Here is a 23,880-nt window from a genome sequence, read left to right as displayed (position 1 = left end):
CTGTACACAAACGCTGGTGGAAAATAGGTTTAACAGAGTACACTAATATTAGACCTATTTTTTTATTTGCTCTGGACGTTATTTTCGACTAGCATTAACGTTTTCAAGAAAAACAAAAAGCTGTATACAGTTGAGATACTTTTTTACTGTCATACTTTTCCATGGTCCTTTCTAATGTACGGTATACAATGCACATTCTTTTTTACTTTTCGACATTTAATATTTCAAGCAAGAAAGAAAAAAATATATTGTTATAAAATATAGAGTTTATTCCCATTATGCTAATTGTCAAAAGTATGCCATGCAAATTACCTTATTGCACATTCAGATACACATATCTTCCCCAGATTTTTACCTTACCAGACACATTTAGACTTTTGTGTTTTCTTAAATATGTCATAAATACGCCCACATGCTCTTCAGCAGATCACAGTCAGAAGTAGTTTTTAAAAGCAGAATTTTATCAAACCAGATCCATTCTCTTCTATAGATTGTTAAAAAATTTGCTGGACAACTTAACGACAGCATCATTTAATTCATGAATACAATTTTCCTGATTGGCCGCCGTGTTGCCGGGTAGGTCTGAGGTCAGTGCCGGCTCCTGCTGCACGGGACGAGGCGCCCCCCTTCTTCTTCCGGCGTGAGGTGGGGGAGGAGGGGGTGGAGATGGAGGAGGGAGGGGGGGAGGAGGAGGTGGGAGATTGGGGGGAGAGGGAGCGTCTCCTGGTGGGACTGCTGCTGGGGGAGCCCCGGGGGGAGGAGTAGGGGGAGAGAGCCTGCAGCATCCGCCCACTACGTTCCTGGATGGCATTCTGGGGGAGAGAGGGGGGAGGGAGATAGGGGGAGGGTGGGAGGGAGAGAGGCAGAGTAAAAGAGAGAGATACACATTTTTTTATTTTCGGTACCACACTGGGATTAGTTGTGAACAGTCTGTTAGAATGATGTGATAGAGTTATAACTTATCTTAGTATAGAACAATTTGGTTTTAGTTATTTGGATTGAGGATCTGAAAAGCTCTAATACCTACATTATCAAATAAGTTAGGACCCACTCGGTTCATGAAGTGTATGTTATCTTTCATCCTTTTATTCTTAACCTATTGAGGATATGTGGGTGAACCTATTACAGGACAGTGAATCTCACTAAAGGGGACATATTGTACCACCAGGTGTGAGTGGGATTAGCCGTTACAAGCAGTTTTGAAAATGTGCAGCTTCTGACATCCCCGCTAATCACACATACACCTGGTATAATGTGTCCCCTTTAATGGCTGATTGAAACGACGCCGAGGGGGATAAGCGCGGGTGGCAGATAGACCATACCCAGGCTCCGTCTGGACCGAAGAGCTCCAGGAAGCTCCCGATGAACTCGCGGCTCTTCTCCTCCCACTTGTGGATCAGGTCCACGCTCTTCTCCTCCACACGGTATACCAGCTGCTTGGACCTCTCCTCCACCGTGCGCACCGTCTCCTTCATCTTGTCCACCTGGTTCTGCAGGCGGTACTTCTTGTCCTGCGCCATGGGGACGTGGAGCGGGAGTTAGCGCGTGCTTCAGCATTATAATCAGCTCTGGAGGGAAAATGTGCTTTAGGTATGGATGCACGCTGTGTACTCTGTCTGTAACGTACAGACATGGGACATGTGAAAATAAGTTAGATATTAACTGTAGCAATGTGCAAACTAGTCAGGCAGTAAAATAATCGAATAATATGGATGCAATAATCGAATAATGGATGTAAAGAAAAAACATTTATAAAATGTTTATATGAATATGACAGATGTACAGTACAATGGATACATTAATAAATAAATGCATACATATGCTACATAGATTAACTTGGACTTGTCCTAAGAATATAATATATAGTAATTTATATTGTTTATATATTCTTATTCTTTATATATAAACAATATAGCTTATATGAATATATATATAATATATTGATTATATTTGTTCTTAAATCTATTATATTGTTGATATATTTTATATTTTTTGTCTAGACAGGGAATGTATATAAGCAATATAGTATACTATATACTATAACACTTTGCCTGTGATGCAAGGAGAAGTCCAGTTCTGAAATCTCAGGAAGGGAATGGTTGAAGCGTGAGAAAGGGCTGGACCACAGAAGCAATAGCTTCGTGTTATCTCAGAGATTTGGGTGAAGGACTGTTGAGATTGTAATGTCAGCAGGGAAATGTCAATAGGGAAATGTTTTTTCCTGCAACTAGATACAATAACAAAAAGACCGTATCAAGAGAAAGGTTAAGAACAAAGTTGCATTCCTGTGAAGGGGATCCTTTTCATCATGTTGTCAGACACTTATAGAAACAATCTGTGTCTGTCAGTGGTCTGTGTTGCCCCGTAGCGTTACATTGCAGCCCGTTTGGCGGCTGCAACAGCTGACGTGCTGCACTCGACACTTCCGCATTAGTCACTAAAAATTATATTTAAAGGTTAACCTTTCCTCTCTGGCTCCCGGGCTATGAACCCTCTGACTCACGTTGATGAAGCCTACGTTGAGCTCCCGGGCGGTGTACCCCCTCTGCAGGTTACGCCGGGCGTAGACATCGTAGTCCCGGACGATACGAGTGATCAGGTCCGAGGTGGAGATTCCCTCCGTCCGCTGTGTGGCCACGAACATCCCTGAGATACACACACACACACACACACACACACACACACACACACACACACACACACACACACACACAGGACACGTGTTAATACATACACACACACATACGAAAGACATGCGTTAATTAATACATACACACGTTAATACATACACACACACACACACACACACACAAGACACACATTAATACATATACACACAGACACACACAAGACACGCATTAATACACACACACACACACACACACACACACACACACACACACACACACACAGGACACATGGTAATACATACACACACATACAAAAGACACGCGTTAATACATACACACGTTAATACATACACACACACACAGACACGCATTAATACATACACACACACACACACACACACAAGACACGCATTAATACACACACACACACACACACACAAGACACGCATTAATACATACACACACACACACAAGACACGCATTAATACATAGACAGTGACACACACATACATGCACATATACACAAGACATGCATTATTACATGTACTCACATTCACGCATACACAAGACACGCATTAATACAGAGACACACACATACATACACGCATACACAAGACACGCATTAATACATACACACAAACCTAAATAAACATACACAAGACAAGTATCAAGACACGCAGCTGCTGAGGTCCTGGAAGTTCATCGTTGAATGCCCTTATTGTAAGTCGCTTTGGACAAAAGGGAAAAAAAGAAGTTGCAATGTAAAAACATACATACACACAGAGACACATGCTTTAACACACCCTTTCACACACACACACACACACACACTCACGCACGCACACAAACACATACACACACACGCACGCACACATGCATGAACACACATGCGCACACGCGCACACGCACACACACACACACACACACACACACACACACACACACACACACACACAAACACACACACACACACACACACACACACACACACACACACACACACACACACACACACATTCACATATATAGACACATTCCCAAAGAAACGTGTAGGCACAGCCATGGTAAAAGTCCAGTCCCCACACACCGTGGCTCTGTGTAGGTGTGTGTGGGTGTGTGTGTGCTCACCTGCTTCCTTGATGTGTTTGTAGACGTCCTCCGATCCTGCCGAGGTGTACGGGATATCATCATGAGCCACAAAGTCAATCTGGAACCACAAGCACACACCACATCACCACCTAAACCACCTCCATTACCTCCTTCTCTTGATCATCCCCACAAAGTCCATCTGGAACCACCACCATCCATCTCACTACAGCCTCACCACCACCACCTAGGCTGCTCGATTATGGGAAAAATTCTAGTCACGATTATTTTGGTCAATATTGAAATCAGGATTATTCAAACGATTATTTTTGAGGTTTGAAAACATGTTGTATTTATTCAGCATGTCTCTCCGATTTCTTTTTGTAACTGAGAACTTTGAAATTTCGCCTTAAAAAATACACAAAATGGTAATAAAGAAAATGTTCCAATTTAAAATGATATACAGATATGTATCCAGCTTTTCTGCCCTTTCTATAAAACATTTAAAAAAATAAATATATGTATATAATATATACATATATTTATTTTATTTATATATATCAAACTATCAAAAAATTAACATAATCGAGTTCTTCTATATATGTACTATAGATATAGAAGAACTCGATTACGTTACTTTTTTGATAGTTTGAGGATAAAATCGAAATCGCGATCGAATTGGATTAATCGCCAAGCCCCTCCACCACCACCCCACTCCCTCCTCTCCAGAGACACGCTGACCTTGTGGTCCCTGAGGAACTCTGGGCTGAGGGTCCAGGGGGCGTCCCGCACCACCTCGTCCACGTAGCGGCAGTGACGTAGCGCGTCGTAGCGCTCGTCCTCCGTCATCACCGTGTAGCCCTTGTACTTGTGGGTGAGCTCATCGCTGCAGACTGCACGGAAATAATAAAGTTTACAAAGTGGATAAGAACAGAATACAGAAAACCTAACAATTAAAACAGAACACAGTAAGAGCAAACCTCAGATTCAACAAGCAGATAGGGCGCCATCAAGCAGATAGGGCCATGTCAAATTGTAGATTTGTCATAGAGTTCACAGAGGGCTTTATACCTTACCTCCCACTATCAAGTGTGTGTTTGGGAACAGGTTCTTGGCTTGCATAAGAGCGCGTGCGTGGCCCGAATGAAACAGGTCGAAGATGCCATCGGCATAAACTCTAACTGGACGGTTTGCTGAAAAACAAAAGTTTGACAGAGAATTTCGGTTTTATTTCTGTTGCTACTGTTTTCTGTTGTTAAAGGGCAATCTCGAAGCACTCCGATTAGTTTTCTTTGGTGGCACCTATGGGCGATCATAAACAAGTGCTTTCAAGAGTCCAGTGTGATGGCTCCACACACCCTCCCTGGTGGCACAACCGCTGCTGGGTGATCATAATGCGTCACTAACTGCACATCTTTTGATTCAAATGCATTGGGCATTCCGTCGCCACGGCCACTCAGCACGTTACTTTCATAATACTGAAAATGCAAGGGCTTTCATCAGTGGGCCATGGGCTAAATAACCATTAGCTTACCTCATTGGGCCAAAGATATGGATTTAACTGACTTTTATTTAAACAAAATCTTTGCAGATCTTCGACATTGTACATTTAATGGACATTGTGTGACTACTTTGTATGAATAAATAATTAAGAAATGTATTATTGCCAATTGCATGTATCTAATGTTTTATAAGAATGTACAAAGCATAAAAAACTGATATAAATCTGATCTACCCGTCAAAGATCATATCACTCTGCATTATCGCTGGGTAACTATGGTTACCCATAGGCCTTGTCGGTTAACTATTTAGTCTGTTTATCAGTTCCCTTTTACCCGATCAAACCCAGTACCTTTGGGTTGGAAGTTGAACCCCTTACTAGCCACTACCCTACCCTGCCCCCTCTGTCAGCAGGGAGCCGGTGGACATGAGTACCTGGGGTCCCCCTCCGGGCCTGGGCCAGTGTTAGCTTCTCAGGAGGGGGCTCGGAGGTACTGCCGTTAGCCTTAGCAAAGATGGCTGGCTCCCTCAGAGCCTGCATGAAGACAGAATGAAGAGAGAATGAAGACAGTTCTCAAATACCATACATTAATCAAAACTTTCTGCCATCTTTTACAAATTACCAGAGGAACTGAATGCATGTTGACAGTCATGTAGTTAATGAAGGATTGACCAATGGATGGGTGGACTAATGTATTGAGCCATACTGTATCTTAAAAACCATCAAATAGACATTATATAATCCCAGGGCAGAATCATATAACTAGGCTTGAAGTAATTTTGTATTGTAGGTCGTAATACGTGTAGTTATAGTAATAAATATAGTTATAGGTTGAGTATAACAGTGGGACAAAGACTTCTATAGAAGGATAGGATTCAAATATACATCATAAAAGTAACTTAAATGCTGCAAATGAGCAAAATAACAGCGCCTAAAAAATAAATGGGCAATGGCCTAAAACACACACTAAAGTAGGCTAATCTATTAGCAGAGATAATGACTGGCAATGGTGCCTGTTATTGAGTATAGTCCTACCCAATGGTATTTTTGCGGAAGGGATAAATGTAGTTTATCATCATGATGACATTTTCTTTACATTTGATAGCCTAATCAGCCTATTAACCTAATCAGGCACTGCGGAATGCCTGATATAAATATATATTTAAACCATCACACCACCTTGGTAAATTGATCACTTGCTCCTGAATACAAATCCACACAACACCAACATACTCATACCACACACACACACACACACACACACACACACACACACACACACACACACCCACACACACACACACACACACACACACACACACACACACACACACACACACACACACACACACACACACACACACACACACACACACACACACACACACATTGAGCAGTTAAATTACTAGTACATGTGATCTCTCAATAGTGAATTGTGTCTTGAAAGTTGACTGATTGACAGAATCATTTCACTTTCCAAAATGTGAGACTTTATTGCACCAGAAAAAGGCAGCCTCACCCTTCCGTTGGCTCCCCGGGGCTTCAGTGGTCCCTGCTGGGGGGCGACGGTACCATTTCCACCACGTCCTCGTTTCCTTCCCCCCATCTTTAGCCGTTCGTCTTCCTGATTTAGTCGAAGAGGCCCGGAGTCCACCTGTCAGTAGTTCAACAACGATTGAAGGCTGCCCGGCTGAACCAGCGATCTCCACGTTTCTGCGAGTTTAGCTCTACATTCCGTGACCCGGTGACGAGAAACCGTGGAGACCAAAGTTCAGGCCAGCAGGGAGTTCAGATCTCACTTATCGATACGATCCAGCACATCAGGCCCGGGCAGGGCAGTAAGCGGAATTAAAAACTACGTCATTGCATATATTTGTGTATAGATGTATATTTTTTGTTTTGCATGTATTGAAATGTTGTCTGATAACTGTTTTTTCTATTATGATTGGGGCGATATGTCGCTGCTTCTTTAATAGGCCTACGCCAACTGAATTTAAAACCGTGTGCCGCGGTTAACCTGACGGTCAGTCTTTGGACTCCGAGAAACACGATGTCCTACCACAAATCTGGCCGCTGGGACTGTCTTTATTTGCCTCATGTTATGCATTTTTTCTGTAGTGAAAACTTTCTAAGCAACTTGTGTTAAAAATGTTACTATCAAGGGTTTGTCGCCACCAAGTGGTAAATTATCCCCTAATAACCTTTTCATGGTAAACATACATGATAGCGTAGGCCTGCTTGTAAGAGAAGGACTCATGGCTAGTGGACGTAACGTTTATCAGCCCAGGCAGAGGGTCGTGTCTGAAAAGTTTAGTCGTTAAATTTAATAAAACTTGGATTTCATGAATTGAAGATTAGATCAACACAGATTAACCAATGTTTCATTGTATCAATCAAATAGCATAATAACTAAACAATGCTAAATAATGTAGATTCATTAGAATAGCTTGCATAAATAAACTATGGGCTCAATAATTGTGATATCTCATTTATTAAGCAAAACATATAACAGATAGCAGCAAGTCTGACCTATAACTTAGAGGGAACAAACATGTGAGCTGGTGTTACGTACAACTTCAAGTTGTTCTTATTGATATCAAATGGAGAATAACCGAGAACCGTAGTTAATATTCTTATTGCAATGGTGAAAAAGCTGTGAATGAATCGTGACGCCCTCGGACAGGACTGGGTGAGCAGTCTTGTCTAATAATGTCTGGCTGAATGGGTTTGTTTGAGAATGTGCAGTAGTTGTGGAAATGATTTACATTGTGCAAGCAACATAATACTGTGTGTGTGTGTGTGTGTGTGTGTGTGTGTGTGTGTGTGTGTGTGTGTGTGTGTGTGTGTGTGTGTGTGTGTGTGTGCGTGCGTGCGTGCGTGCGTGCGTGCGTGCGTGGGTGGGTGTCAGGGAGGGGGCAGGACAGTAAAGGAGGGGGAGGGAGAAGCCGGGAGAGTCAGAGGGGAGAGAGAAAGGTGAGCGCTTAGAGAGTAAGGCGTGGGAAAAAAGAGAGTGACAAATATACAAGGGATTTCAGAGAGAGAGAGAGAGAGGAAGTCAGAGACTAATAGAGAGTAGGGCGAGAGAGTTAGTTAAGAGTTACAGGAAAAATGGAGTGTGTGTGTGTGTGTGTGTGTGTGTGTGTGTGTGTGTGTGTGTGTGTGTGTATGTGTGTGTGTGTGTGAGAGAGACCTCCATGTTGAGGTATCTCCAGGCTCCCTTGCTCATGTGCTTTTTATCTCGCAACATCCTGGGACATGCTAGGACTCGCACCGAGGCCCCCGGCAAAACATGCATGCACACAAACAAACATATGCAATACAGATAGTGGAATGGAAGTGGACTGGTGGGTTCTAGAGTTACATTGATACATTAAGTGTACAAATCCATGGTCTCTGTCAATCTCAGTTTATGAATAGGGCTGAACTAATATTTGTGTAGCAGTGGTAGTAATAGTAGTGTTTGTATCATGATTAGTAGAAACTCATTAAACATCGAAATCCAAATCAAAAGCATGAAGAACCCCTAAGGCAGCCGTTCCTTCAGTGAAGCCAAGCTCTCACCACAGGCCTGAACAGCTGAGGTGAAACCTCCCGTTTTTCATTTCGTATGCGAGGAGGCCGTCTAGCAGGATCAGAAAGGCTGTGCTGTTTTGTGACACGCCCTTATACTGTGAAAGAAAGAGTCACATCCCAAGTGACCTGTAGCCAGTGTCATTTTTAGAAGTTGACTTGGCCATGAGTCTGCGGCCAATTGGCACCAAGGAAACTTTAGGAAGGGAGTAACATTCTAACCACTTGAACCCTGCCCTGGAAAATACTCAATAACATCCTTCTCATAAAACATTGGGAAACACCAGTCTGAGATGAGCGGGAATGATCAGGTGACTCGGGAGAATGCGTTTCCCGACATACGACAACGCCCCCAGGTTTTACCTTACAGGTGTCTGATACCGCGGAGGACCGGAATCCTTCACCTGTGTACAGAGTCAGGCTGGGCGGGGGCCCAGAAGGGGCGGGGCCGCAGTGGCGTTAGACTTTGGAGTGGAGGAGGGGGAGGAGGAGGAGGAGGGGGAGGAGGAGGAGGGGGAGGAGGAGGAGGAGGGGGAGGAGGGGGAGGGGGAGGAGGCGTTCCTTGGAACTGCCACTTCCTGGAACCCAGAGGGTGTCTTCAGGACGCAAACACATGAAGCAGACGGGAGGGTTGACAGTGGAGGGTGTACGTCAGACACGTCGTGTCAGGTCTCGGGTCCTAACTGGTCATAACTGCCCAGCGTTGTGGTGGGGTCCTCCTCTACGCTTGTGGTCCGCGTTCAGCTGTGGAGCTTGGTTGTTAGTTTCAGTCTGAGTCAAGTGTGGGAGCTTTAGGCTGACCTTTTTGTGTGTTTTTAACTGGAGAACGGTTTGCTTTCGGATCCAGAAGATGTACGCTCCGACATGTCTATTGTACGCCTTGGTTATCAGCATGTGGGTGGACAAAGGTAAGGTATTTTGTTTTTGTGTAAAGGAATTTTTGATCGTATCTGTACTGCGTGGTGAAACTGAAAATGATAAATGCTGTCATTTGGTTGAAAAAACTTGTTTGTTGTGGTGAGGTCATTATGATCCCCTTTTCTCCCTCTTCATGCTCCTCACATGTTCTCTCTACTTTGCTGCCCCTTTTTCTCCCCCCTGCCCCTTCGCCCTCTCTCTCTTTATCTCCCCCCTTTCCCCCTTGTCTCCTTCCTCACCCTCACTCATTCCCACCATGCCCTTTCCCTCTTTCTCTATGTACTTTTCTCCCATAACCCCATCCTACCCCTTCCCCCACCCCAACCAACCCACCTCCCCCTTACCCCTCACCCCTCTCAGCACCAGGCCAGGCGTGCGACACCTTCACCGACCTCGACCTCCACCACGCCATCGTGGGCACGGAGGTGAATGTCCGCCTGCTGCTCTACTCCCGGGCCGACCCCGAGTGCGGCCGCCTCCTCCTGCACTCGGCGGCCCCCCCCGCCATGAACCTGTCGCTGCCCACCACCTTCATCATCCACGGCTTCCGGCCCACTGGGTCGCCCCCCGTGTGGCTGCTGCCGATGGCGGAGCTGGTCCTGGAGCGCGAGGACCGCAACGTGGTGGTGGTGGACTGGAACTACGGCGCCGCCAACATCGACTACTTCCGATCCGTGAGGAACTCGAAAGACACCGCCACCAACCTCACCGCCTTCATCCGGACCATGCAGGTTGGGATGTGGTCTGTTATGGGCTGCGTGAATTGGATGTAATGAAGCAGGACTTCAGGAGTGTTCAGTGGTTCCCAACCTCTGGGTCGGGTCCCAAATTGGGGTTGCTTGATACTCCTATGGGGCCGCAGGAACGTTGCAGAGATATGTTGTCGTGCTTTTTGGTGTCAAAACAATTATGTAAAAGGTTTGATGAATATCTCATAAATCTCCTAAGGTCTCATAAATATCCTAGGTATACAAACAGTATTCCTAATGATCCATACCCACGGGCAAACTACTTATAATGCCTTACTGCGGTTTGTTTGCACATTCATTCACTGGGATATTACTGAGTGATTTCGGAGCAAAAAAGTGTGTCAAAGAGTAAAAAGGATTGGAAATGACTTGGATGCAAATACAGTGAGAACTTGAAATGATACACATTTGTTTGTGAGGATTTAATGGGGCTAGGATAGTGTAGTGGCTAGGGTGTTCAATTCCCAGCTGAAAGGCTTCTGGGTTCGATCCCCAATGTCTACAACCTCCCTGTAAGCATCCTTGAGCAAGATACCTAAAGCCCCCACCGGCCCCCTAATGACCTGAACCTGAATATATTTGTTAGTATTTCCTTACATGGTCCTGCAGTTCACATATGATTCCTCTCCCATTACTGTTGTGGTTTAGGGTTTTCGGTCCAGTTACAAAAACTCATCCTAGTTCTCTAGAATCTCTTTGTCACCCGCAGACTGACCTGACCTGTTAACTATTTAGTCATTCTAGCAAGCAGCCTTTTTTATCCCAAGAGACTTGCAGTGCCATTTTATAGACCGTATAGACCAGGGGTACTCAAGTAGAAATGATGAGGGGCCACAAATTTTTTTTTCAGTGACTCAAGGGGCCTGTCGGTATACGTGTGACTGAGGCCGATATATGCTCTGTTTTAGACGTAACGCGTAAGCACGTAAGATACATAACCCCCCCTTGCGCGGTAAAATATCCCCCCTTACGTGCTTAAGTGCGTCGGCCAAAATTCCTGACTATGCGACTGAAACACTACGGCCCTACGCAGCTCGCAAAGACTGGGATTGGCCAGCTAGCCACATCCTTTCAGGAGTCTCACATTTCCGGTTTTATAGCATAATAGCGCCATTTTTAAAAGGCCGTGACAGAAGCGAATGAAGAATTTTGAAGAAGGAGAAGAAGATTTCCACTTCCACGCCCACAGATTTCCACTTCCACGCCCACAGATTCGTTCGTTGCTCCCCCTACTGTTCTGGCGGAGAATCCCCTTGCAACACGCGCAATCCTTAAGGAACCTTAAAGGAACCGTAAATCAAAACTTGTCTAAAACAAGTCCCTTGTGTAAATTACGTGCTTACGTCTCTGCGTCTAAAACGACCCTAAATCGGCCTTGACTGCTGCTGAGATGGACTGTCTGCCTCGAGTTTGGGAGGGCTGGAGCGGTCTGTGGGCTGGAGTGCTATCTGTTTATCGTTGCAACCCCCAGCCTCGTATTGAGATCGCGGCGCGCGGTTTCAAAATAAGAGCGCCCAGCACGATTTTTTTTTTTTTTTTTTAATAATTAAAAAAACTTTTCAAAACAGCTTGAGGGCCATTAATAGACACCCCGCGGGCCACAAAAGGCCCGCGGGCCGCTACTTGAGTATGACTGGTATAGACCGTTCCTCCCCTGCTCAGGATCCATCGCTACTCCTCACTGAATGACATCTCCTTGTGTCCAGGAACATGGTGCCTCGCTCGACTCCATCCACATGATAGGGATCAGCCTGGGAGCGCACATATCTGGCTTCGTAGGAGCTGATCTTAACGGGAGCATCGGAAGAATCACAGGTAAGCAGACCTCTCTCTCTCTGACTCTCTGTCTCTTTGACTCTCTGACTCTCTCCCAATCTTTCTCTGCCTCTCTCTCCTTCTGTCGCCCTATAGGCTTAGGCCTATATTTGGACAATAGCAGGAAATTAGCCAATGATACAAAAAACAACTAATAAACAAAAAAACCGAATATGCATTTCCTTGAAATGCCAGGAATCAGCAACCTAGTATCCAAGAAAGTAGCAATTAATGGTTTTAAGACTCTGTCTCTCTGTTTCTCTGTCTCTCTGACTCTATCTCTCTCTCTCTCTCTCTCTCTCTCTCTCTCTCTCTCTCTCTCTCTCTCTCTCTCTCTCTCTCTCTCCTCTCTCACTCTCTCTCTCCTCTCTCTCTCTCTCCACTCTCTCTCTCTCGCCTCTCTCTCTCTCTCTCTCTCTCTCTCTCTCTCTCTCTCTCTCTCTCTCTCTCTCTCTCTCTCTCTCTCTCTCTCTCTCTCTCTCTCTCTCTCGCCCCTCTCTCTCCAAATTCAGTTTACTTCCAAAAAGCTTTATTGGCATGAGAAACAGATGTTAACATTAGGAAAGCAGACGAAAAGGAGATCAAAATATAGAATGTTGAATACATTATATATATATATATATTAATATATAGATTAAATACTAAATGTATATATATATATATATATATATATATATATATATATATATATATATATATATAAATAAAAGGGCCATTGCAAACATAATAAATTAAAGATACATTGGACATACACTGTAATTACAGTGTGGAGGATATGTGCAATATCTCTATCTATTTGTCTCTCTGACTCTGTCTCCCTGTTTCTTTGAGTCTCTTACTCTCTCCCAATCTTTCTCCGCCTCTCTCTCCCTCTGTCGCCCTCTCTCTATGCTAAGACCTATATTTGGACAATAGATGGGAAATTCCACCCATTAAACAACAGACCTCAACCACAAGTTTTCTGAATCACAACGGTTTTCCAATCTGAATCACAGGCCACATAAGCCAATGATACAAATAGAAACAGAAAACATAATATGCATTTCCTTGTAAGGGCAATGGCAATGCCTTGTAATCATCAACCTAGTATCCAAGCATCAGCAATTAAACAGTGAATAAGCATAACAATCTTGGGCTGATGTTAAGTTTGTACAATACTTGAAGTTGCTAATTTATCAATCTTCTTTGCCTCACTGTTGTAATTGACCCACAATAACTTAGGCTACAAATCTTATCCGACCCTTGAAATGATTGACTGAATGAATTGTTAACTTGAAACAAACTCTATAAAGGGTTAAAACACTGGCTAACCTGGTTTTACCGGTTTGGCTGCATTGTGTGTGTGTGTGTGTGTGTGTGTGGATGTGTGTGTGTGTGTGTGTGTGTGTGTGTGTGTGTGTGTGTGTGTGTGTGTGTGTGTGTGTGTGTGCGTGCGTGCGTGCGTGCGTGCGTGCGTGCGTGCGTGCGTGCGTGCGTGCGTGCGTGCGTGTGTGTGCAGGGTTGGATGCCGCCGGGCCCATGTTCGCTGGGAAGCTCCCAGAATACCGCCTGGACAGAACCGACGCCCAGTTTGTGGACGTCATCCACACGGATATCGACGGTATGCTGCCACCCTATGGCCGGCTTTGATCCCTGGATTTCTCTTTGATGAGGTCGGATGTGTGTAAAACGGACAGAATAACTGATTGTGTTTACAGCTCTTGGACTACGAGAGCCGCTGGGTCACATCGATTTCTATCCCAACGGGGGCGCAGACCAACTCGGCTGTCCAAAAACAATCCTGAAGGGTGAGCTTCTAGTGTTTCATTTCAGGGGACATTTAGTGCAAACTTTCCCCTAAAAACGGCCAAATAGGCATTCATACATATTTTTTGCTGTGAGAAATTATTGTCATGACTTTACCCTTTGTCTATATCGTCTCCATGTTATTTTCCCAGGGGTGGCCTATTTCAAGTGTGACCACCAGAGATCAACGTTTCTCTTCATGGAGTCTCTGAACAAGACGTGTGAAATCAGGGCCTTCCCATGCACCACTTACGATGACTTCCTGGATGCCCGCTGCACAGACTGCACTCAGTTCGGCGCACAAGGATGCCCCATATTTGGTTAGCAACCCTCTTCCCACCACCAACATCTACACCACATCATCCATGCAGTTCACAAACTACTGACCATCGCTCCCCTGCACATTGGTGCCGTCTCTATTTGTATCCTTGTCGAATGTGTCTAATTTCATGTCTAATTCTTAATCATACTTCTTACTTCATTCCTGGTCATTTTACGTCATTCTTGGTTTTTTCACACTCATTGTGGTGTAATCAACTATTAATAACCAGCATTCAATGCTGGTTATTAAAAGTTGCACTTCCTCATTGGGATACTAATAAAGAGTCAGTCACACATTCCTTATTTTGTTGTTTACTCAAAAACATCTGTATTTGATTCATACATACACTGTTTTCTAATATATTATTCTTGCTAGTTCATATTTTAGTAAAGTTCGTTGGAAGAATGACCATGAATAATTCTACTGTTTTGATTGGTCTTATCAAGAGACTGTCAATTGCATTATGCAATTGACAATTATTATATAGAGTTTTTCAAGAGTTTTTACTAAATTCTTGAACTGTCCAACCGCTGTCCTGTCCAGGGTATGACGTAGTAAAGTGGAAGGACACCTTGCTGAGATTGGGACAAACCAAATCTTTCTTCAACACAAACGGCGCGAAACCGTACTGCAGTAAGTCAACAAAACAGATGCAAATGCAAATATGTAATTTATTGATACATATATTATTTATACTTTTCACCCTTCATTTATTCATTTGATCACGTTTTACGCACATACCGGTACTTCTTAGCCTGGCGAAAGCCATCCGTCGCATGAAAATGGACATGGTAAAGATCATGCAAGATGAACTGTAGAACCAAACTACATACATCTAACAGCAACCATTATTATGTTGCATTGAATTCAAGCATTTCATTGCTGTTACTGTTGCTTGTGGTTAAATTTACAAGCTGATACAATTATTTGAACCATTAAGACAATGTTCTCGTCCTCAGGAACCAACTACCGGTTTGACGTCTTAACGTGGAATCAGGAGGTGCAGTGGGGCTACATCACCATCAAACTCTATGGCAAAAACCAGTCAGCTAAAGCCACCATTGACCAGTACGTTTTAAACATGATTGTTCTGCCGTTAACATTATGATTCTGTTAACCCTAAACCGAGAAATTACTTTTCTGCCCCTAGCCCTAACCCCAGACACACATTACCTTCGGTTTTAGCCCTAACCCTAGACTTACTAAACATTACCTTTCTGCCCCTAGCCCTTGTCCTAGCTTCCCTAAATATTACCTTTCTGCTCCTAGCCCTTACCTTAGACTTCGTGAACAATACCTTTCTGCCATAGCCAAAGCCCAACCCTAGACTCACTTAACATTACCTTCGGTTCTAGCCCTAACCCTAGACTTACTAAACATTACCTTTCTGCAATAGCCCTAAGCCTCCTGAATCATAAACTTTCTGTACAAAAGCTAACCCTAGTCTTACTAAACATTATCTTTCTTTATATAACCTAACCATATGACCCCGAAACCTAACCTTTCTGTACTAAACCTAACCCTGGGCATCGTAATCCCGAAGATGACCTACTTGCGCTAACCTTGACCCCCCAACTTTTTGTCATAACCTTAACCATTACCTTTTTTCTTATCCAAACCCTACACAATAACCCTTGACTTAATACTAAACCGTTAAAACACTTTCTAATTTAACTCATTTCAAACTATCAATTTGCCTGGTTCCTTTTCAGTAATATTGAAATCTAATTATTTTATGTATATTTTTCCGGTTATTAGTAAGCGGTTGAAGTTTGAGAAGTACACAGAGACTCAGTTGTTGGCGCAGTTTGACGGAGTCGTGGAGACGGTGGAGAAGATGTCCGTCACGTACTCTTCTGCCATCGTTCTCGGCCCGAAGCATAAACTACGGGTTCTCCAACTTCGCCTCCAGCGCATCGAAGGCTCCACCAGGTAGAACGTCAAACTTTTTCAGATCAAAAAGTTGACATGTTACAAATTGTTGAGGGTAAAAAGTTGGAGGGATTTTTCACAAAGCACCCAACTTTTCTGTTGTAAATTTTACACGCATATCGCATTATTTGCAGCATTTTGTATCTCCCTTCTCTATCTTTTCTCAGTTTATCAAGGTCTCTTTGTCGCTACGACCTCCTGCTGAAGGAGAAGGAGGAGGTCACCTTCAGACCTATCCCCTGTGTGGATTCAAACTTCTGAGGCCTGGGTGGATTCCGGAAGTTCATTGTGAACTACCGAGGGACCTCCGCACAACGGGTCGGAGCTAAGCTAACCACATAAATAGGGTGCAATACAGCCAACTGACTACCTGCTTTGGCATTTAAAGGACAACACACACACACACACACACACACACACACACACACACACACACACACACACACACACACACACACACACACACACACACACACACACACACACACACTAATGACCTCAGTAAAGATACTTTAGATCAACCCTCTTTTATTCAATTCCCATATCTTGTCTCTCAATGATATTTAATACTTAATAATTAAGTATTTCTCTCTCCCTGATATTTATTTGTGTTCTTTTGTGCCATTTGAGAGAGACAGCCATTTTTTTTTACACCATGAAAGATCCATTGTAATTTATAATTATTTTTTTATGCCTTTTCCTGTTTGGATAAAAGATGAGATGGAAAGTTGAGAGTTTTTAAACTGCATTAAAATATTGTATGTGAATTATTGCTGTGTTACAAGGAATTTTTGTATCTTACAAAACTATAATTTTAATTGAGTACAATTATAACTTCGCATATTCCATGGCCATTGTTTTAAAGGTCCCATGGCATGCTACTTTCTGGATTCTTATATATAGGTGTTAGTGGGCCCTTAATACAGTACATTACATTTTAAGTTGTATGATGCAGAATTAAAGCCACTACGAGCCAGTCCCATAATGAGCTTTCCACAACCGTGCCGTTTTTTAAGGCAGGTAAAGGTGGAGGGTGGGGGTGTGGCCCTGAGCAGCTTGCGGCCACGGTACCATGTGCTCTTGTTTACAGTGGATGTATCGCAATGGCGATACATTGTGCCTCGGCAGCGGGCAGTGCCGAGGCACCACCATCCCACGGCGGTGGTGCCTCACGGCGATGGCACCTCGGCAGCGGGCAGTGGGCAGCGCTGTGGCCCCACCGTGATGCTTCTTGACAGTGGGCAGCGGGGCTCCGGCGGGGAACAATCGCGGGCAACAATCCCTTTCTCCTCCGTGTCGCGGTTCATGTACTCATGTACTACAATTCCTTCTCAACCATGGCTGAAATAACCCAGGCTACGAGCCTCGTTATGGAAATCCCAGAGACGTCAGAGAACCCGACGTGTTATGCGCCACAACACCAACAGCAGAACGGTTATCCAAATAACAAAGTGTACAGCATTTGTGTTACAGTGTGTGTATTCACGGACACACATGTGGCACTCACACGGTCATAGCTCATAGGGCAAAGCAGAGAAAGGGGAGGTAACATGTGCCGATTCTGCATATGCCGTATGACGACATACGTGGAATCCAAATCGGAGCGTCAGCGCATTGTTATTTCAAAGGCAGAGCAGGATAGCTAGTGCTCGTTTTATACCTAACGCCATTTGTAGCTACTGGGGGACCATAGGCAGGCTAGGGAAACTCATATTAATGTTGGAAAACCTCCTAAAGTGAAATGTTCATGCCATGGGACCTTTAAAAAAACGTAGATAATCAAATATATTGAGCCCGGATGATGGATTTTAATCCATCATTGAAGATCTGCTAATCCATCCATGATCTATCTTGCCATTGGGGATATTTGAGGTTCATTCACAATTATCGGCACATTTTTCTAGCTAATAAAAGCAGCCAACCTATGAATTTTCATAAATTATAGTTCTATATTGCTCGGATAATATAATTTATATAAATTTTTACAGATATTTATTAAACAAGAATACATCTCCAACGTATATTTCCAAGCAGTTCAGGACAATGTATCTCTCTTACCCAGTTACTTCGATGCAAAGTATTTCTGGTTCAGGAGACCTAACTGAGGTTATTTACGATCCAGTAATTTTGACATTTGTTTCTTCATGCGCTGTACCTCCATCTAAATCGAACAAAAACAAAAACAACTTTTACATTAAGCATCATTGAGTAAAAATGGAATTCAGCAGGCGATATATTTTAGCTTCAAAATAAAATGTATTTCATAACTTATGACAACATCTACATTTAATTAATCAGCAACCAATAAAACACGATAAGACACATTTTACATATAGAGAAATACAATGTTAGTTCCAATGTTTCAATATTGTGCTTTTCTGACCCATGGTGGGAAATTGCATTGAATATTAATTTCATAAATTGTCTTTGCCAAGAAGCTGAGAGGAATGAATGATGTCACAGATGTATTAATATTCAAATCACAAGTTTAATATTGTAATCAGTCTACAAATATTTAAGTAATTTTGTTAAATTTTGTTAAATATTTAACCATTTCATAGCATAAAATCGAAATATTCTAAGACCTACATTTAAATAATATCTATAATGACGATTAAATGTATTATGATATTATGTGACACACAACTCTTTTTGAAACTCATTTTGCAAGCTTACGAAATTCGTAGTCAAAGATTTAAAAAATATGATTTAAAAGTCATTCACACTTCAAACCCTTGTTACTTTCTTACCTGTAATGTCAAGCGAACCCTCTTCTCTTCGTCTAGTTCATTCATCAACAGTTTTATCTCCTTGCTAAAACACAAAGGAAACAAGATATCACTATAAGGGTCAGCATAAAGCCAAATGTCTCAAAACACACTATTCCGTTAAACAGCATAATAAATACGCTTGTATATTGTAGGCTGACAGATATACTCATAGTTTGTAGTAATATGTTGTTGACAGTAAGTCGGGTGATACTGCTTATTGCCATACTATTACTACACATGTTTTATTTAAATTCAATTCTATTATTTTATTTCTGTCTCATCTCTAATTGTTATCTATCACCGATTTTACTGTGTCGGTTCCTATCATCACCCAAAGCACTTTGTAATACAGGTTTCCGCAACTTTTCCAGATTAATCTAGAACTTTTCCTCTGCCGAACGACATCTCGTCCCTATGGTTCCCTCAGCACTCATCAACTTCCTTATGACATCACCGCAACAAAAAGCAAGTTAACATGGAAGATCTGCAAACCTTAGCAAAATCAGCACAACCCCTCAAAAAGCAACATTATCGTAATCTCGCTGAGGTCAACACTCATTGAACAATGATAATAACCTGGACCCTTGGACTACTTTTCCTTAACCACACAGCACCCCCTGGAATCACAAATGTGTAAAAACCCTGTGCCGAGGCGAGGGACAGGCGGTTGAATTGCAATTTCCTTTGTGATGTAATCAAAGCTGCTTTTATCTGCATCCCATCTCTGTACTCATTTGAATACATGGCATTCATTTCATACCATCGTTGTCCCATTCCTCTTCTGTCACTGCTATCATCTCCAGTCCCCTCAAACCCAACCCATCCTTTCGTCACTTCCCCCCCTCACACACGTGTCACATCTCTGGAGCCCACCACCGTTAACCTGAATAAGGCCCGTCTTCCCAACATCCCTCCCCATATCACCAGTAACGCACTCATACCAGTCTAATGGTCGGTCGATAGGGTTTAAATGTGGTCGATAGGGTTTACATGTTTAAATGTGGTCGATAGTGTTTATATATGGTCGATAGGGTTTACATGTGGTCGATAGGGTTTAAATGTGGTCCATAGTGTTTAAATGTGGTCCATAGTGTTTAAATGTGGGCGATAGTGTTTAAATGTGGTCGATAGGGTTTACGTGTGGTCCATAGTGTTTAAATGTGGGTGATAGTGTTTAAATGTGGGCGATAGTGTTTACATGTGGTCGATAGGGTTTACATGTGGTCCATAGTGTTTAAATGTGGTCGATAGTGTTTACATGTGGTCGATATTGTTTAAATGTGATCGATAGTGTTAAATGTTCTTTTCCCTCACTCTCCACCTCATCCCTAACTCTCCACCTCAAGCTGGTGTGTAGTGAGCGTTCTGGCACCGATTGGCTGCCGTGCATCACCCAAGTGGGTGCTACATATTGGTGGTGGTTAGTGAGGTCCCCCCTTCACTTTAGGCGTCTTTGAGTGTTATTAATTAATATTATTCTTCATGTTTAACCTCTGTTTTCCTTTTATTCCTAGTCTGTTTTACATAGTTTTGAATGATGACTATATGCTCTGTAAGGTGACCTTGGGTGTCTTGAAAGGCGCCTCTAAATTAAATGTATTATTATTATTATTATTAATGACTGTATTCTCTCTAACCCCTGCAGCCCCAACAATTTCAGACCTAACTTCGAACTCTACATTCTCATCCTGTTAGGTCTCAAAGCCGCTTTTGATTCCATCAACCACCTGGTTCAGATCATAACTCTCCGACACAGGCACCCTTGTTCTGGAACATCAACTACTTGAAATCCAAACTGTCCCCCACGGTCGGCGCTTGATCCTATCCCCTTCATTCTCTTACCTGCCCTCCCTTGGCCATATCATCAGCCATGGTCTTCATTTCCACCCAGCTATTGATCTCCCTAAAACTATCACAACTGCCACCCCCTTAAACAACCCACTGACTGGACACAAGCAACACTTTACTCAGCTGTGACGAATCAGAAACACTCATCATTAGTCGGTAACACATTGACTGAGTACTCAGCGGCCCTTCTCACCCAATCAGTCACCAGATACCAACCCTGTACTGAGATCCCTCCACTGTCTCCTCAGCAACAAGCACATGGACTTTAAACTGCTCCTCACACCTCCAGGGCTCTCCAAAACCTCCTAGCACCTCCCACCATGGCCAAACACAGAACAGGGGTAAAAGTACATCTCAATCAATGCCCCCTCCCCCTGGAAGTCTCACCCTCAGCCCATCCGGGACGCAGTCTCCTCCTTCAAGTCATCCCTCAAAACCAACTTGCTTTGATGCATGGTCTTATGTGATTTTGCTCTTGCTGTGACTTGTTTTTTAGTACTTTGAGAAGCACTTTACAAAATAAACAAATGTTTATTGTTGTTATTATTAAAAGCTTCTACATAAGTAAGGGATATCATAAAGTTATTATTAATAACATTAATAACATTATTACTTATGCTGGCTCTTCATGTGATCCAGGTCCCCCCGGAGGCTTTGTAGCTCACTGTGCAGCTGAACCAGAGACCTGGTGCTGGGACCCTGGGCTGGTGGACCCTGGACTGGACCCTGGACTGGGGGACCCTGGGCTGGGGGACCCTGGGCTGGACCCTGGGCTGGTGGACTCTGGGCTGGACCCTGGACTGGGGGACCCTGGGCTGGGGGACCCTGGGCGGAATCCTGGACTGGGGGACCATGGGCTGGTGGACTCTGGGCTGGACCCTGGGCTGGTGGACCCTGGGCTGGTGGACCCTGGGCTGAATCCTGGTCTGGACCCTGGGCTGAATCCTGGTCTGGACCCTGGGCTGAATCCTGGTCTGGACCCTGGGCTGGGGGACTCTGGGCTGGGGGACTCTGGCATGCGGGTCGGCTGCCGGGCCCAGGGCCTGCCAGGGCTGGTAGTGGTGGCGGGTGCAGGACAGCACAGAAGACTTTGGCGGACAGGGCCGAGAGACGAGGGTGGGCTCCCGGACCGCCGGGACCCCCACAGCAGGACAGGGGGAAACTGACGTTGGCGGGGGCCTTGGAGGAGGTCAGTTTAGCTGGCTGTGGAGGACATTTTTTTAATCGACAAAGATCTACACTAAACATTTCTACAGATATTCTTCATTCTTTATTCGACAGGAATACAATATCCAACGTACATTTTCACATTGTCTAGCTGATCAACTCTAATTTAAACTCAAGGTGTATTGCGTATGAATGTCAGCCAGTCATACTGGTAAAAGTTGGCAACATATGTATTTGCCCAAGGATATGATTTGCAAAGGAATGTTATTGTGTGTGTGTGTGTGTGTGTGTGTGTGTGTGTGTGTGTGTGTGTGTGTGTGTGTGTGTGTGTGTGTGTGTGTGTGTGTGTGTGTGTGTGTGCTTACAGAGGAGGTGGAATTCTGAGTGGTTTCTCTTAGCGTGAAAGGGAGTGAGTCCCGCCCTTCTCTCTGTCTAGTTGTCTGTCTGTCCACCTCCATCATGGGGTCCACCTGTACAAAAACATGGCTCATACACCCCTTTCTGTGTTTGTGTGCGTGTGTATTACCACATCATGTTTATTTTGTAGCCCGAGTTAAGCTTAAAGGTCGACATGCATATAATGAGTGTCACATGCTTGCATGCAGGAGTGGCAATATGTTCAGCACTTTCAATTACAAGGCTGTTTTTTTTTTTTTACAATTTGTAATAACAAAAGGTCATGATGAACGATATTCCGATTTCTATAGGTTTTCAATTTGAGATGCAAGCTACTTTACTGCTTTAAGGCTACTGGAGTTGAATGTTTAATGAACCAATTCGGTCGTTGTTATATTTGTCTGTGTGCGCACACCATCTCATATGCCTGAACTGAAAACGGTTAAAAATACCGCAAGGACGAACGGGACATGATATGTTGCCATGCTTCAGTCCAGATTGTTAACACTCGTCGCTGAGGTGACGTCATACAATGCTCAATTTCATTGATTACTCTGTGGTGATTGACCGGCCAAATAAAAATCAATGAAGTTGAGAGGAAACAAGAGTTTAGCATATTTCTATCAGAAACGCTTCTGTCAAGTGTTAACGGCGTTGACACTCGGTAGGACTCGATACGCTCCGGGTTTAATATTTTATTGAGCCTGTAAAACACGTCGGTGTTAAATGATACTGCAGCTTTACCCGTCAACAACAGCTGTCCCGGGACACGACACTTCCACGGTGACAGCTTCTATAAAACCATATCGCCAGATGATTTAACTGCGGCAAAAGGAAGGCAAAATCATAGTTGTGACATTTTTACCCAGGTCAAATATGAAATTCCCATGTGGATACAATTAGAAGAACGCTTAACCTTAATGAATCACAGAAGTCTGTCAGGACAGTTTACGATTGCATTGTGTGTCCAGACTTTATAAGAGCAAAAGGGCATACTAGGTTAGCCAATATATTAAATTATATATACATTTAAAGACAATTATCTTCCATGTTAGTGCACTGTATAATACGGTTAGTGTGCTCACCGTGTTGGACCTCCGTTACCCGTCAATTGAACGTCCATAGTAGTAACGGGACACCATTGTAACCTACTGGTGTGCTGCAGGCTGTTATGTTGAGTTCAGAGGGCCACAAATAGCCAAAGACAGTGTAGGGACAGTCGCTCACTATGATGGGTCTATGCGTGAAACAACAAAGCTTGCTTTGTGGTGTGCGTTATATATTTATTGTATTGAATAGAAAACGTTCGGTGGGTTTTTAATATTCAATTTAGTTAGGCTACTATTCAGAACATACAATGTTTTCAACTTTTAGAAGAACGACACACAGC

At 43.5% G+C, this 23,880-nt stretch overlaps 2 protein-coding genes and 1 long non-coding RNA gene across 3 annotated transcripts; 1 reads left to right on the top strand and 2 right to left on the bottom strand.

Annotated features, from left to right (window-relative positions):
* Positions 1-125: 125 nt before the first annotated feature.
* LOC115547691 (choline-phosphate cytidylyltransferase B) lies at positions 126-6,995 on the bottom strand. The gene is made up of 8 exons (XM_030362115.1): positions 6,737-6,995; positions 5,652-5,751; positions 4,793-4,909; positions 4,458-4,609; positions 3,759-3,837; positions 2,504-2,646; positions 1,323-1,511; positions 126-812 (listed from the first exon to the last, which is right to left on the bottom strand). Exons 1-8 carry the CDS (start codon positions 6,821-6,823, stop codon positions 537-539), a joined length of 1,143 nt encoding a protein of 380 aa, XP_030217975.1. The 5' UTR covers positions 6,824-6,995; the 3' UTR covers positions 126-536.
* Positions 6,996-9,370: 2,375 nt separating this feature from the next.
* LOC115547688 (lipase member H) lies at positions 9,371-17,075 on the top strand. The gene is made up of 10 exons (XM_030362105.1): positions 9,371-9,695; positions 10,066-10,436; positions 12,161-12,269; positions 13,768-13,869; positions 13,967-14,056; positions 14,207-14,374; positions 14,920-15,009; positions 15,336-15,444; positions 16,135-16,308; positions 16,476-17,075. The coding sequence occupies exons 1-10, from the start codon at positions 9,638-9,640 to the stop codon at positions 16,567-16,569; spliced, it is 1,365 nt and encodes a 454-aa protein (XP_030217965.1). The 5' UTR covers positions 9,371-9,637; the 3' UTR covers positions 16,570-17,075.
* Positions 17,076-17,090: 15 nt separating this feature from the next.
* LOC115547728 (uncharacterized) lies at positions 17,091-21,650 on the bottom strand. Its single transcript, XR_003977410.1, has 3 exons — positions 21,541-21,650; positions 19,059-19,122; positions 17,091-18,469 (listed from the first exon to the last, which is right to left on the bottom strand). It is a non-coding gene; the product is annotated as an uncharacterized LOC115547728 (long non-coding RNA).
* Between the last annotated feature and the right edge of the window lie 2,230 nt (positions 21,651-23,880).

Source organism: Gadus morhua, chromosome 7 (assembly GCF_902167405.1).
Source record: "Gadus morhua chromosome 7, gadMor3.0, whole genome shotgun sequence".
Taxonomy (NCBI): Eukaryota; Metazoa; Chordata; class Actinopteri; order Gadiformes; family Gadidae; genus Gadus; species Gadus morhua.
Note: the sequence above shows the minus strand (reverse complement) of the source record. Positions and strands in the feature narration are given on the sequence as shown.

Bases quoted from the DNA above. Each gene is read 5' to 3' on its own strand.
- LOC115547691 (XM_030362115.1), bottom strand. From the start codon at position 6,823: ATGGGGGGAAGGAAACGAGGACGTGGTGGAAATGGTACCGTCGCCCCC. The intron at 2,647-3,758 runs GTGAGCACACAC...TGTGTATCTCAG, and splicing joins CAAACACATCAAGGAAGCAG to GGATGTTCGTGGCCACACAG. The intron at 1,512-2,503 runs GTGAGTCAGAGG...CCCATGGCGCAG, and splicing joins TCAACGTAGGCTTCATCAAC to GACAAGAAGTACCGCCTGCA.
- LOC115547688 (XM_030362105.1), top strand. From the start codon at position 9,638: ATGTACGCTCCGACATGTCTATTGTACGCCTTGGTTATCAGCATGTGG. The intron at 10,437-12,160 runs GTTGGGATGTGG...CCTTGTGTCCAG, and splicing joins CCTTCATCCGGACCATGCAG to GAACATGGTGCCTCGCTCGA. The intron at 14,375-14,919 runs GTTAGCAACCCT...TGTCCTGTCCAG, and splicing joins ACAAGGATGCCCCATATTTG to GGTATGACGTAGTAAAGTGG.